Source organism: Myotis yumanensis, unplaced genomic scaffold, assembly GCF_028538775.1.
Source record: "Myotis yumanensis isolate MYYU_CA2020_CCGP unplaced genomic scaffold, mMyoYum1.0.hap1 SCAF_8, whole genome shotgun sequence".
NCBI classification, from domain to species: Eukaryota; Metazoa; Chordata; class Mammalia; order Chiroptera; family Vespertilionidae; genus Myotis; species Myotis yumanensis.
The window spans coordinates 68,382,951-68,398,858 of NW_027223759.1; the positions used below are offsets into that span (position 1 = coordinate 68,382,951).

The 15,908-nt window shown below is 37.7% G+C and overlaps 1 protein-coding gene across 2 annotated transcripts in view; it reads right to left on the bottom strand.

Moving 5' to 3' along the window:
* The window catches only part of ARHGAP15 (Rho GTPase activating protein 15), a 662,894-nt gene that overhangs the window by 234,275 nt on the left and 412,711 nt on the right, over positions 1–15,908 (bottom strand). For both annotated transcript variants that reach the window (XM_070423457.1, XM_070423458.1), the window contains exon 10: positions 9,634–9,732. In XM_070423457.1, the coding sequence (XP_070279558.1) occupies positions 9,634–9,732 (99 nt within the window). The remainder of the gene's footprint in view (positions 1–9,633; positions 9,733–15,908) is intronic.

Here is a 15,908-nt window from a genome sequence, read left to right on the forward strand (position 1 = left end):
CTGAAAGCTTTCTAAATGCAGGTAAATTTTTTCCAAATTTTGTAAATGCTTGCTTCCAGGATAAAATATCCTGTTAATTTTGAGCCAATATTATTTTCATGGCTGAACTATTAACTTCTGGCTATAGGGGCTTATAACAAAAAAGCTCCTGAACCCAGAACTCCTATAATGTAGATGCCACCATGATATGCTATTTTAGAGTACTACATCTAGGCCTGTTGAGGTATTGCATCATTTAAATTCTCTGTCTATAATAATAAAAGGATAATATGAAAATTGACCAAACGGCTCAACAGCAGAACGACTATCTGATCCAGGACTAAGCCAGGGCTGCCAGGGCTGAGGCAGCAGGGCTGCAAAGGCCTACTCTTTTTTTTTTTTAAAAAATATATTTCATTGATTTTTTTACAGAGAGGGAGGGAGAGAGACAGAGAGCCAGAAACATCGATGAGAGAGAAACATCTATCAGCTGCCTCCTGCACGCCCCCTACTGGGGATGTGCTCACAACCCAGGTACATGACCCTGACCGGAATCGAACCTGGGACCTTTCAGTCCGCAGGCCGACGCTCCATCCACTGAGCCAAACCGGTTTCGGCAGCAAAGGCCTACTCTTGCATGAATTTCATGCATTGGGACACTAGTCTACAATAATAAAAGGGTAATATGCTAATTAGACCTGATGTCCTTCCAGATGAAGCCAGGGCTAGAGTGAAGCCAGGCCGGGTCCTGGGTGTCAGCAGGAGACCGGAGGGAAGCCAACCAGGGTCCCAGGTGCCAGAGAGAAGCCAGTGTCGGCAGCTGGGGGAAGGAAGGCCTACTCTTGCACGAATTTTTGCATCGGGCCTCTAGTTTATAATAAGAGGCTAATTGCCTAGGGCAGCAATTTTCCACTGGTGTGTGTCAAGAATTTTTAAGGGGCACTGACCTCTTTTCCTTTAGATTGTCAAATTAAAAAAATGACAACAGCCCACACAACAATAGCCATTCAGTGTGAATAAATCAAAATTATACAGATTTTTTATTGTCAGATTGGCAAAAAATGTAATATAATATATTTTTGGGTGTACCATGGAATTTTAGTAACTAGTTTATCTGTGTCATGAGATGAAAAAAGGTTAAAAATAACTGGCCGAGGGTATTAACTTTGGCAGTTTCCTTCCAATTGACTCCAAGGAAAAAGTATGTTAAGAACCTAAATTTTAGGATAGAGGTGGGAGTGGGGTTGGAGGGTGGAAATTTGACTCAGGCTTTATCTGGGAAGAGACATTATTTATTCTGATGCATTCTGGACTTGAGAGTGTGGGAATATCCGCCGAGTGATTTGACCAGAGCCACATTGCTGGATACATTAGATAGCCTTTCCGGTTGTTGAACTGCACGTTTATCCCTACATTAACTTCTGTAATGTTTAAGCTCTCTGTTTGATAATAAGACTGTTGTGTATTGCTCAATGTAGATAAACTCCACTAAATGTCACTAATAAGTACAGTGAATTAATTACTAACCAGGTCTACACACAGAATTTGTGAACATTCGATGTAAGCTTGCTGTTCATGGCAAGATTTAACTAGGAAGCATTTTCTTCAACAAAAGTAAATTTCTCTGGAACATAGAAACAGGATTAGGTAACTATGGAGAGATGGTAACTGGTTCAATACTCTGTCTTCCCTTCATTACAGACCTCACAAGTGTGCCCTTTTATCTACATTTGTTTTCTTAATTGCGAAGCCCAGCTTTTTTCTCTCTCTCCACCTTGTCATCTCTGATTTCTTTTAGTTGTCTTTTTCCAGTTTCTCTTTTATACCCTTGCTGGCTGTTTCCTGTTTACTCTCTTCTGATTTGTCTTCCCCTCTAGCCCTGAATGTGGCTTTCTTACAGACACAGCGGCCCCAGCATGACTACCCCAAAGAGCCAATTCCAAGTTGGACCCGGCACAACACTATCACTGTCAGGAAGGTGGTTGCCATTGGGTTGCATTAAAACAAAACCAAACAAAACACCAAAACACGAAACCGGACTTAATTTTAACCCAGAAGTAACAACAAAGAAAAATTCACTGCAAACTTTCATATGATCCTTTGCCGATCATCTCTATTGTAAATGCATGTGGGTGCCTAACTTTAGGCATGAAAAGCAAGCATTTGGAGAAAAAAAGCAGCAACACATAGGTCAGTGCCCTCAGAAACATTTTTGTTCAGTCCACAAATATTCTCTGGGGAAAAAGAAAAAGTGCTTATCACGAACTCTTGATTTTTTTTCTTTTTTTGGAGCATGTAATTTTTATCAGTTTGTTTTGTTTCTGTTACTTTTTTTCTCCCCACTCGCTGCTTATAAAACTAGCAAGCAGAAATCTCTCTGGAACAAGATAGAATCATAAAAAAGTTTTCAAGAATCTCGTCACAAACTAAACAGTACAAATTGCACATTCTTCATGAAAGTATCAGCCTTTAGTGCGTGCCTGGATCCAACTATAATAGATTATCCCAAAGTGGGAAAGAATGAACAGTACAAAATTAGCAGAACTGCGAGCAGAGCTTGTCTAGTGAAGGCAATCCGATCTGCACTTTAGGGGCCTGGATTCTCAGGCAATGGGAAAAGATTATGTGAAGTTTTACTTTGCAAGTGAACAATTGGTAGTATCTCAAGAGGCAGATTGGTGCATTGAATTGCATATGAGGAAAATTATATTAACAAGTATACTGCTTGGTATATCTCTTGCATAACAGCTATACTACAATCATGTGTGTTATTTATGTATTAATACATTCATGTGCATGCCTTACCTAGTATGCAAATGCAACTTCCTCTCTCTCTCTCTCTCTCTCTCTCTCTCTATATATATATATATATAGTCAATGTCTATGTGATTTCGTATGCTGAATTTTTTGAGTCAGATCAGTATAGGTGTGTAACTATGCCTTCTTACAATATTAACATATATTTCCAAATTAATATTCACATAGAGAAATAGATTTTGTTTCTCATGTCAGGGCTGGTTAATGTGACATTCTCTCAAACTTTATGTATCAGCAGGGGAATTACCAAAAAGAAACAGTTAAGGTATAATAGTAATTTTAGCCATTTTTTTCCAAGATGCTATAATCTGCCCAAAGATAACTAATTGTTCAAAGTAAACATTCCACTCCAACCACAAAAGGAATCCATTACACAAACATATAATTCACAGTCATTTTTAGTGGGTTGTAAACAGTTTGGAATGAGCATAAAATGGGACAAAAATCAAAGTGAGCGTTTTGAAATGAAAAAGTGTTTGCTACAAAAGGTCAGTCCCTTTGCTTGGCAAACTATGCAGAAAAGCCTGGGAAAATGCTGATCACACAAGCAACGAGGGAATTTTAAAGCCAACAGCCTCCTTGTTTCTTTAAACAGACATCGGAACCTATAACTGGATCCTGTCAAACAAACGACAGCAAAAAAATATAACAGCTGCTAAGAAGTCAAGTTGAGAGATAAAGTTTTCGAGGCTAAGGACCTTCTCAGAAGGAGACTAAAGGTCTTTCTTAAATCTTTAAGCAAGGTTATGGATCCCAGGGTGGCTTTCAGGCACCAAGTCAAATATGTAAGTTTGTGTATCATTCTTGTCATAGTGTTTTGTGTTCCAGAAAAAAGAGAGGACAAACTTGTTGATTAGCATCTGCTGAGGCATTCTGCAAAGTAGCTTATAGCTGGAATCATCAAATTTGAAACCTTGGTTTTATTTACCTTTTTTCGTGGTTAAAAAATAACATAAAATATACCATCGTAACCATTTTTAAGTGTACAGTTCAGAAGTGTTGATTACATGCACATTGTTGTGCAATAGATCTCTCTAGGTATGATTTTAATGTTGTTAAATCGTTGGAGGGCATATTAACCAGAACTGGGAATCATGAGGGAAGAATGAGTTGTTAAAACATATTTAAAAAGATGAATGCCAATCAAAATAAAATTAAATGATTTAAAAAAAAACTATTACCTTACTGCAAAAATGTATTGGATACATAAAAATGCATTTAGGGTAGAAATATGCTCATTCATTTAGTTCACTCCATTAGTATATACAAGAAGTTTTCTACAATGGCTGGTGTTGTTAGGTAGAAAAAGGACTGGCTTGCCATTTAAGGAAAGTCTTCTTGAGTAGCTCACACCAAGTGACTTCTTTGCATTGTCACAGTGTGTGAAGAAAATAACCTGGGAAATCAAGCCAGGTTAAACTTCTCCTGGTCTCAACAGGAGGCTAAGACCAGACAAGTACGTGTTTATTTTTCAGCATTTTTTATGTCATTTAAATAAAAATCGTATATATAGAGCCTGGCTCAGTAGTTGAGCTTCGACCTATGAACCAGGAGGTCACGGTTTGATTCCTGGTCAGGGTACACGCCTGGGTTGCAGGCTTGAGCCCCACTGGGGGGCATGAAAGAGGCAGCCCATTGATCAGTGATTCTCTCTCATCATTGATGTTGCTATTTCTCCCTCTCCTCTTCCCTCAAAAATTAATAAAAATGTATTACAAGAAAATTGTATATATTGAATGTGTATAACATGATGATTTGATATGATTACTACATTCAAGGTAATTAACATATTTATTTACCCAGGTCCCATTTGTGTGTGTGTGTGTGTGTGTGTGTGTGTGTGTGTGTGTGTGTGTGATGAGAGCATCTGACATCTACTCCCTTGGCATATTTCCAGTATTCAATACAATATTAACTACAGTCATCATAGACATTAGATATCTAGATTTTTTTCATACTACATAAATTAAACTTTATATCCTTTGACCAACACCTCTCCCCACTTTCCCCACTCACTATTAAGTCATTTTAAAGCTAACTTACCCTACATTAAAAAATAATTGTAATGGTTATTCTCTCTTCTTATATCTGTTCTTTTATTTCACAGCAGTTATCACTGTTTTTGCTTTTTGTGTATCTTTTTATTCAAAAGTATATCTCCTCTAAATTCTCAGCTGCTAGAAGAGAGCAGCGATTTTCAACCAATGTGCTGCAAGAATTTTAAAACATAAAATACCTGACTATTTAGTCAGGAGCACTGACCTCTTTTCTCTTACAGTGTTAAGTAAAAAAAAAATGGAAACAGCCAACACAACAGTAGTCAAATGGTGTGAATACATAAAAATTATACCGATTTTTTGTGTCAGATGAGCAAAAAATACATTTTTTGGTGTGCCGAAGAATTTTAGTAATTAGTTTTTGTGTGCCATGAGATGCAAAAGGTCAAAAATCTCTGGTATAGAGAATAGCACATAGAAGATCCTAAATAGCTACTTGCACAAATGCAACAGACACGTTAGTGCCTGTTACGTCACTCAACCAATATTTATTGAGTGCTTACAGTGTGTCACATACAAAGTATGACTCTTCCTAAATAATGGACCTTCACAAAGAGGTGTCAGTCATTATATGCTTTGATAAAAAGAACTATGGATTACAGCAGTTTTAGACTACATACTTTGGTCCTGACTGGTGTTGCTCAGTTTGTTGGAGCATTGTCCCATACACCAAAAGGTGGCGGGTTGGATTCCCAGTCAGAGTACATACCCTCGATGTTTCTCTCTCTCTCTCTCAAATCAAGAATAACAAGAACTGCTAGACTATATACTTTGCTTAGTTCACATCTCCTAGTCCAGTGGTCGGCAAACTGCGGCCCCTTGAGTGTGGCTATTCCACAAAACACCACGTGCGGGGGCGCACGTTCTGTGTGATTGAAACTTCGTGGCTACACTCAAGGGGCCAAAGAGCCGCATGTGGCTCGCGAGCCGCAGTTTGCCAACCACTATCCCAGTCCCTTTTCTCTAAGAGATACAAGAGACCTTATTTTTAAGTAAGCTATTTCTATACACTGTTGAGGTCATCATAAACTATACAAAGTATCTATAAAACAGTGCAAAATGGACTTCATGGGCTTCTCACTGTTTAGATCTACATTCCATCTGTATATCAAAATGCCTCCCTCTACATGCTTGTTCCCCAGACCTCAAATGGGGGTCATATGATCTCATACTTTTGGTCAGTTTACCATATGTATTGAGCATTAACTGACGACCAATAATTCAATATTTTCACAGAAATTTCGTTGGAAGAAGAAACATAAATTGAGTTTTTCCTTGGCAACTTATGATATCTCACTTACATAGTGTGCAACTGTAAAGGCAAAGCAAGGGAGACGAACCACGTGGGAGAGCTTTAAAGACTAGCACGCTCCTTTCCAGTTTGTCCTCTAAGATTTGTGTATATTTTCTAGGCTGAGCAGACAATGTCAGAAACCACAGAAGTGACTTTAATCCAGTTCTAATCGCTGGTAAGGGGAAAAAAAATTCTCTGGTGGTTTAGAGGAATGGCAAAAACTAAATCAAGATAAGGAAACACACTAAACAAGTTATTCGCTAAATTGGTTTACATTCGGCTCACTAATAGATTTTCTTCTAGGCATGTCCAAGAGATGCAAAATTTAAAATGTAACTAATACCACCTTACCAGGGATGCATCTTGTGCCAAGCACTGGGTAGAATTTCCCTGGGGAAACTACAGAAGCATGAGCAGTTTGGTTCTGCCCCAGTGCAAGTAACTGAATGAATGAATGAATGAATGGGTGGGTAAATGGATAAATTAATGAATAAATGGTGAGAAAACCATTTAAAAATACATCTACAGTTTATTGATGATTTTTTAAAAATATTTTTTATTGATTTTTTTTTACAAAGAGGAAGGGAGAGAGATAGAGAGTTAGAAATATCGATGAGAGAGAAACATCGATCAGCTGCCTCCTGCACACATCCTACTGGGCATGTGCCTGCAACCAAGGTACATGCCCTTGACCGGAATGGAACCTGGGACCTTTGAGTCCGCAGGCAGACGCTTTATCCACTGAGCCAAATCGGTTAGGGCTTATTGATGATTTTTTTTTAAGGTGAAGAAATAATCTTAAAGAAAAAAGATGGGCCCAGACCCGTTTGGCTCAGTGGATAGAGTGTCGGCCTGTGGACTGAAAGGTCCCAGGTTCGATTCCGGTCAGGGGCATGTATCTGGGTTGCGGGCACATCCCCAGCGGGGATGTGCAGGAGGCGGCTGATCGATGCTTCTCTCTCATTGATGTTTCTAACTCTCTCTATCTCTCTCCCTTCCTCTCTGTGAAAAATCAATAAAATATATTTTTTAAAAAAAAGAAAAAGAAAAAAGATGGAAAGGAAAGAATTTTTTTTAATAACAACCCTTGTGCTACTGTAATGAGTATTGAGGCCATTTCCCTAAGACTATGAGAGTAAACACAGTTTTCATGAAATGTGCCTTTTCCATCACTGGTCCATAAGTGTTTCCCATGACTCTGCAGTTGAGTATCTTGGCTGGGAGAGGATCTGGCCATTAGAGAGAGGGCTCTAGATATGCTGAGCCCCAGCCATGCCGAGAGACTTGGCACCTTCCTTGCTACTTGCTAATACCAGCCCCAGCATAAAATGTCATCAGAAGCCTGCATAAACATTGGACTTAGCTTCACATAAATTATTTCTGTCCTAAGGTGCTTGATGCCAGAATTTAGTAAAAACAGCACTTTGAGTAAATAGAATTGGCATATAAATGTGAGAATATTAATCCAACAAAATGATCGTAGAAAAATATTATCAAAAGTACACACTTGTAAATCTTGCAATGATGTGAGAGGTTTATCCCGTGCCTCTGAGTTTTTATTGAATATTTCCATAGAGTTCCTTTAAACTGATGCTGCCAAGGTGCTTTGAATGATCAGCTTCTTTGTGGAATTGTGGTCTTTGAGTTTCATTAAAATGCTTAGGAATTATTTTAATAATCATATGTGTGGTTAGTGCCTGTTTAGTACTGGATCTACAAATTCATTTTAAGAGTAAACACCAAGACAATGAAATATAATGCCAGATATGATTGCTCCTGTCAGCAAAAACATTGTCTTATTTTATTAAAAACTCCCACAAAATGGCATGAACAAATGATACAGTGTCTATTTGCAGATATTTCCCACTCTACAGTATTAGGGTATCTGCACACCACAAGGCTGTACCTAGCAGAATTGTCATCTTGCCTGGGTTATGCACATAAACAGAGGTACCGAGCCCTTTTTCATATGTGCACGCATCTTATTAGGTACAGGTTCCCCCAAAGCCCTATTTGGATTTCAACTCTAATATAACAGTGCTCACACCGTCAGTACTGAGTATTTATAAGTGAATGAAGATTTCCTGAAAATGATTATTTAGCTATTGGCAATAATAACATTATAACATTTTCAGTGATCCATTTTGGCTTTAAGTACTTATTAAATAATATTTATTCCTCAAATATGTACTTGCAAAATTAAATGAGATTGCAACATGCAATAAAAACACATTTCTCTCTCAACTCGAATTGACTCCATTCCTCACAGATATCTCTCGTCGTGTTCATTCTGCTTTTTACTGTTTTCTACTCTCGCTCTGAACTCTCTGCTGTTCTCTCTGATGTGCTGATATGCTTTCCCCAAAGCCACACTCTTTATCCACTTTCCCTACCCACTCGTCCCCTTCTTGTTATTCTCCATTCCCTACTGACATGGGAATAATAGGATCCCAAGGCTGTCCTTACACTATAATTAAAGTATGAATTTCCAGGAGTTGGAAATTGCAGACCATTTTTATTATGCTTCTATAATAAAGCCAGGTAACACTGAGAGAATTAAAATAGCTTTGTCCTAGCAGATAACTTGGTAAAGATTTTTTCTCCTTGGTTCTATTGTTTGAAGAGATTGGGAGCTGAAAATGGGAATAGATTCACCAATTCTTTTTTCTGAAAACACCTCTATCTTTTACGTGATATATATCCCCCCAGATCCTGGGGATATGTTGTAAACTTGTAACAGATGGTGATGAAGCTTCATATTTTTATATAATACATTTTTTTTTTTGAGATTCTGCATCTACTGTATGTATCTTCCAGGGAAAATGACCTTGAAGGAATGAAGTCATAGTCTGAAGGAAAAACACCTCACAGATCGACTCGCATAGCAATGATGAGTCAATTGGATTTTGTTTTGTTCCCCTCGGTGAGATGGAATAATATCAGATGAAAAACAGAATGTTGAAATATGAGGATCAAAGGTCATCTTAACATTGGAGGTGCCTCTGTTAATTGTTCCAGGAAAACCGGTTAGCTGCATTCTGACTGAACCAGAAACACATGGGAGATGGAATAGCACTGTTTGCAAGTAGAAATGCTATTTGCTTCACTTGGGTAATCTTGGGGCCTTACCAAAAATTGTTCTGGCACAACGTCTACCAGCATGAATGTTAGGAGGGTTCTAACACTCGGAGTGCTGATATTTTATGAATGTTTTATCACTGGCTTGAAAACAAGAAGTTTGCAATTGAATCAACAACATGTCAGACAGACAAAATATTAAAAAAAAGAACATTAGTGAGAATTACTGATGTCCCTATTGTAAAAACAAACTGAAGTTAGTAAGAAACGTGATCCTCTTAACCGATTAACAAAAGTCAGGTTTTAATTGCACAGCTTCCCAGGCAAATCAAGTGGCACTGTGAACTTGAGCATTGGTTGTGTAGTGTGCAGTAAAGGGAAGACATGGCTGCATATTCAGTTACCCACCTCTTTTTTCGACAGCTTCAATGCATTGCTTTACGAATCGCGGAACTGTGGAATTTTCACGTTCACACACTTTGTGCAGATGAGAGCCAAAAATTTGATCTGCAAAAGAAACAAAGATGAGCTTCATTAAAATCCAAGCTTGTGTTGTTCTTTAATTTGATTCTGTTTCCTTATCCACTGCATGATGGAATCTGCATCTTGCATAGGAATCAATTTTTTCCTTTAATTCCGGAGTGTCTATTGCAGGCATGCAAAGACCATAACTCTGTCCCTTATAGAACAGGACCCCAGGTCCAGAGAAAGAAAACCAAAAACGATTAAGTAGGGGTGCCTGAGTGAATTATAGTCTCTCTGGGCTTAACTTTGTTGTCTATAAAATAATGAAAGAGAATTAAGTAAACTTCTACAAAATAATGAATCTTAATGAACTGATGTCTTGAGTATTTTAGAAGAATTTTTCAATGATCATCAAAATTATGATTTTGTCAGTATACTTAGAAAATTCATTCTGTGGCTCAATGATATTTGACGAGGCAAGTGCCAGGAGATTTAACTTGGAAGTGAATTTCTAAACATTTATTCTGCCTCAAATGCCCTTCCTCTAATCTAAGTATCCCATTTCCTTTTGGGCTCAGCCCAGAGAGCAGTTTCTCCACAAACTCTATCCTCATCTCAGCTTTGTGTCTCTAGTAGCATAGGTTCTCTGGAATACCAGTTCCTCGGGATATTAATAGGTGATGTGGGGGAAAGGGCTGTGGTCAAAACGGTTTAGCAACATCGGGTTAAACAAAGTTAACCAGTTTCTTTTAAGTATATTTGTTTTAGAGCTTGCGATGTGCCAAGGCCTCCTGGGAATCTCCGTGAGGGGCCTGAAGAATCACTATTTCCCACACTTATTCGGGTAATTTCAAAGGGAATCTCTCGAGACTAATGTTTCCGAGAACACACTGGGCGAAATCCTAGCCTAGCCCTCTCATTTAGAACGTGATTTATGCCACCTTGCATTGTGTATTTACATTTATAATATATGAAATACATTTTCTCAGAGTAGATCCTGAGCGCCTGCATCATCGATGTATTCTTAGAGTCACCAGTGCTTTGCACGGATTCTGGCCCACAGGATTCAACTACAGAACTTGAAATTGTGGTCAAATATACATAACATAAAATGTACCATTCTAACCATTTTTAAGTGTACAGTTCAGCGGCATTAAGTGCATGTATTTTGTTGTGCAACCGATACCACAAATCCATTTGCAAACTTTAAAAAATAGCATAAATGTTTATTACTGATAGAAACAAATATTTAGTAGCTTCAAGTAGTTGCTCAGAATGAAATCTAATTCCCTATCCCAACTTACAAGGCAGCTCAAGACCAGACCTTCCACCCATTAATTGATTTCATTTGCTACCCCTCTCCCCTGCATCACTTGCCTACAGCCCCTCTGCCCACACTGCTGATCCTTGTCCATACATCTGCCTTTGAACTCTGCACTTATTATTTCCTCTACATGGAACTCTATTGCTCTAGGTCTCTGATTAAATGCCACCTTCTGATTGTAGCCTATTTACTCTTTAAAAAACTGGCAAGCCCTGCCAACAGGAACTCTCCAGGTCACTTCCCTGCCTTACTTTTCTTAGAGCGCTTCTCCCCACCTTACATATTACAGTGATATATTTACTGGTTAGTTGCTCATTTTGCTTAGTATGTTAGGCTCAGGGAAGTAAGAACTATACCTACTTCTTTTATTATTGGATCCCAGTAACTAGACAATGTTTGACATATACTAGAAGTTCCATAAAATTAATTGAATGATTGCCCGAAAGACATCATCTGAATAATCAGTGGAGATTTTCAATGAATTTAAAAGTTATCTTTAGAAGAATTGAGGAGAAAATATAAAATGCAGCATAATAGAAATCTAAATACTATATTATTACAAAGGGATAGTCAAAATGGAATGTGGTGAAACTTCAAGGAAGTCATGGTTTTCATTCACTTCCTAGGAAAAGTGATGGCTTGAAGTTGGATCAACCCAGCAGGGAGGGAAGTGATTAAGGCTATAGAACTAATACTAATGTACTACAATATGAAACTGTGCATTTTTATTCAAGAGACAGAAATGTCAAGATGCCTCAACCTAGTGCAGAGAGGAAAATAATAAAATATCAAAGTTATGTTAAAAAACAGTGAGCCACCACCATAAAAAAGAATGACATAAAATATTAAGAAAAATAACCTAGAACCTCAGATAGAATAATTTACCTTGGTTAGATTTATAATCAGAAATAATTACTATAAAGTATAAACATCTTTAATGAAAATCATAATCCAAATCAAGTTCATAAATATTTATTATCTTTTATCATTATAGCAATGAGGTAGGCATATTAGATGATAAAATAGAAATCAAGATGTTTGTAATCTTATATGAATTAATAGGAGTATTTAAATAATAAACCAAACAACATAAGATGTGTCAGAAAAGATACTAAGTGCTAGGAAAGGTGTCCTGCAGTATAGGTATTTTCATGGCATTCAGTGCAGATGTGGTTTGTGTGTGGTGGGGCAGGGGAGATGTTTGTGAGATGAGGGCTGTTTAAGAAAAATAGATTTCTCTATAAAGTGCATATTAAAATCTGGAGAATTTTTCTTTTGTTAGGTAGATACAGAAGACATGAAAGCATTTTAGGGCATTTACTCTTTAACTCACTCAGTTATTTGCAAATGAAAATCCTGAGTGCCTGCTCTGTGCCAGGAACTAGGAAGGGCAACGTAATATAATAACCAAGACGTGTTAATTATGCACTAAAAATGTCTTGTCTAGTAGGAAGCATAGAAATAAACTGGTAGAAACATTTCATCATGGAAAGTCCAGTAACTGGGGAAGCACAGATGCAAGGAAAGGATGAGGCAGGGCATCAGACCAGTCTTGAGTCCCCATGGGAGACTTCCCAGAGAAGAGATGAATCCTCAAGACTAAGACTTAAACTGGAGAGTTAAGAGAGGGGACAAAGGGCACTTGGGAAAGACAGAGAGGGGAAAACAAACGCATCAGTGATGGGAAGAATGATAGAAAGAATGTAGTGTGCTGAGGGAAATATTCACTCTCTCTTATTTAGACAAATCTTGATGTATTAAGCTTTCAAAGGAGAAAAATTGTGTTGATGAAGGATCTTAAATATTAAGTCAGGTAGTTTAAATTATTTGAGAGTGTGCAGGTACCATTGATTTCTTACATATATGCTATTTCCCTCCCAACTTCTTATTTTTAGAGTCTACTCATAATACAACATCTGGAAATTTTATCCAATGACTGCTGCTTCCATTATAGCTTTGGATGATTAGATAGTTTTGGACAGTGAAATATAAGGGGAAGAAACTTAGAAAACTACAAGAGAAGATTTTTTTATCTGATAAAAGAAGAGGGGTGTATGAAGATACTTTCTTTTTTTCTTCTGCTTTGAACATCACTGTGAAATCATGTGATGCTGGGAGATATTGCAGCAATTTTGTAACCATGAGGCAACAAGCCTGCAAGCAAAAGATAACATGATAAAAACAACACCTAAATCTACAAAAAACCTGATACTTCAATGACATTGTTGAACTTTCAACCCAATCCTAAAATACATTCTCTAGACCAGTGATGGTGAACCTTTTGAACTCGACGTGTCATCATTTTGAAAAACCCTAACTTAACTCTGGTGCCGTGTCACATATAGAAATTTTTTGATATTTGCAACCATAGTAAAACAAAGACTTACATTTTTGATATTTATTTTATATATTTAAATGCCATTTAACAAAGAAAAATCAACCAAAAAAATGAGTTTGCGTGTCACCTCTGACACGCGTGTCATAGGTTTGCCATCATTGCTCTAGACTTTTTGTTATATGAGATAATATAACTGGGTATTCTATTGCCTGCAACCAAAAGGTTCATAACAAAGTCTGGGGCACAAATCATGTGGAAAATTAGACATAAGGAGCTTATTTAAAGGCTAATCTGATTGCCTAGGAAAGATGTTATGGATACCAGAATCAGGAAAGAGGTGTGGTAAATTTAATCAGTCTTCATAATGCTCATCTCCTCGAATTAGATGTATATATTTAAATACTTTACCATGAGACTTACTAGAGTGAGCATGTTTTATTTCCTCAATGTCTTTATGTTGGGCGTGGCCATATGACTTGCTTTGGACAATGCAGAGTGAGTAGAAATAATAATGTTTCATTTCTAGACTGAGACCTTAAGATACAATACAAACTTCTACTTTCCTGCTTACTTCTCTGCTATGACCCAGACAAGAGCTTCCCTGGGTAACTTACTTGACCCTTCAGTCTGGACTCCAGAATAAATACATATGGCACAGAACAGAAGCTGATTCTCAATGAGGAGGCAAGGGCAGTCCGATCTATAGCTTAGAGCAAAGCTGTTCAGTCAAGCCTGACCTAACCTGTCTAACTCACAGACACATGAGAAGTGAATGCTTTTTGCTGTACGCCACTGAGATTTTGTGTTTGTTCGTTACGCAGCAATAGCTAATTGATGAAGATGATAACAGGTATCAGTCTGTTTTGTTTTTTGTGGGGGTTTTTTGGTGATCTAAGCAATGCTGTGAGAATAAAAACAAAGAGAGTTGATGGAATATGGAAACTAAAACTGGAAAGAAAATAGAAAAAAAAATAAATCTAAATTTTCTAAGAATGTGGAATTATACATCAGTTTAGATCAGCGGTTCTCAACCTGTGGGCCGCGACCCCTTTGGGGGTCGAACAACCCTTTCACAGGGGTCGCCTAAGACCATCGAAAAACACATGTATAATTACATATTATTTTTGTGAGTAATCACTATGCTTTAATTATGTTCAATTTGTAACAATGAAATTGGGGGTCACCACAACATGAGGAACTGTATTAAAGGGTTGCGGCATTAGGAAGGTTGAGAACCACTGGTTTAGATTCAACCATAAGGAAGAGCCTCAAAGGAAATTGTTCTCATCTTAAAATTTAAACTCATTATGCCTCACCTAATATTATGGCACTTCTTAGTCTATATTCTCTCCAGATCAATTAATTTCTATTGAATTCAAGTCAGTGAATATTTCGTGAGCACCTACCATATGCTGGGGTGCTATGAAGGATGCAGATAGTAATCCACTCATTCAGCAACTATCTATTGCAGGGCCACTATGGACCAGCCACTGTGCTGCAGACAGAAAATGCAATGGTGCATGAAGCATGATCTCCCACAGTCTGGGGGTGGGGGGGCGGAGAATAACTCTCACAAACACTTACAATGTGATTAGTGCTAGTGCAAGGGTGTTTGATGATAGTAGTGAAGATTTATTGTGCACTTATACCAAGCCAGGCAAGGTTCAAAGTACTTTATATATTCTAAATTACTTAATCTTTATACCAATTCTCAACCCTTTCATAGTAGATACTATCATCTTGATTTTAGAGGAAAGGAAGCTGAAGCATAAAGACATTGAGTCTTTTGTCTATAGCTACAAAGCATCAGTCTCTATGAAAGAAATAAAAAAGGTAAGGACACTTTTTTCTTCTGCTTTGAACATCAACATGAAATCATATGATGCTTAGAGCTACTGCAGACCATAGAAATTAGGGGTGATTCATGGGATTTTGTTTACTGGATGCAGGAAGTGAACCAACCAATCAGGCAAAGAGGGTTTTCAAATTTCTTATTTGTTTGAAGGAGACCAAGATGCAAAAAACTGATGGTTTAGAAAATAGTGAGATTGATATTTCTAAGTTAAGACAAGCATTTCAGATACAGCAGAATGGTGATGAGAGATAAAGATGAAATGTTCTCATTGGATTTTGGCAATTCAAAGGCTGTTGATGACCATAAAGAAATGGCTTTAGTAAAAGAATGAAACTGAAAAGCAAATACTTGTGGTCAAGATTTCAAGAGAAAGTGGGGATGTAGAAACAGCTAAGAAACTCCTTTATTAAGAAGTTTTGTGCTGTGCATTAATTATAAGGAAAGACTGGACTTGGGGAAAAATCTTGACTTGGGGTAAATAGGAAAGAATTTCCATTCCAGGGCATTTTTGACTGCCATAGTGCTCTGAAGGGTGAGGTGCAACAAGACCAGCTATTTTCAGTTGCTACAATGGGGGAGGTGCATTACTGCCACGTACTGGGGAGTCCAGGCAAGTGCAGGCAATTCCTCACAGTGAAAAACTATCCCTCCCTGATTGCTAATAGCGCCCTGGTGGGAAAGGAGCCTAGATTTATTGCACT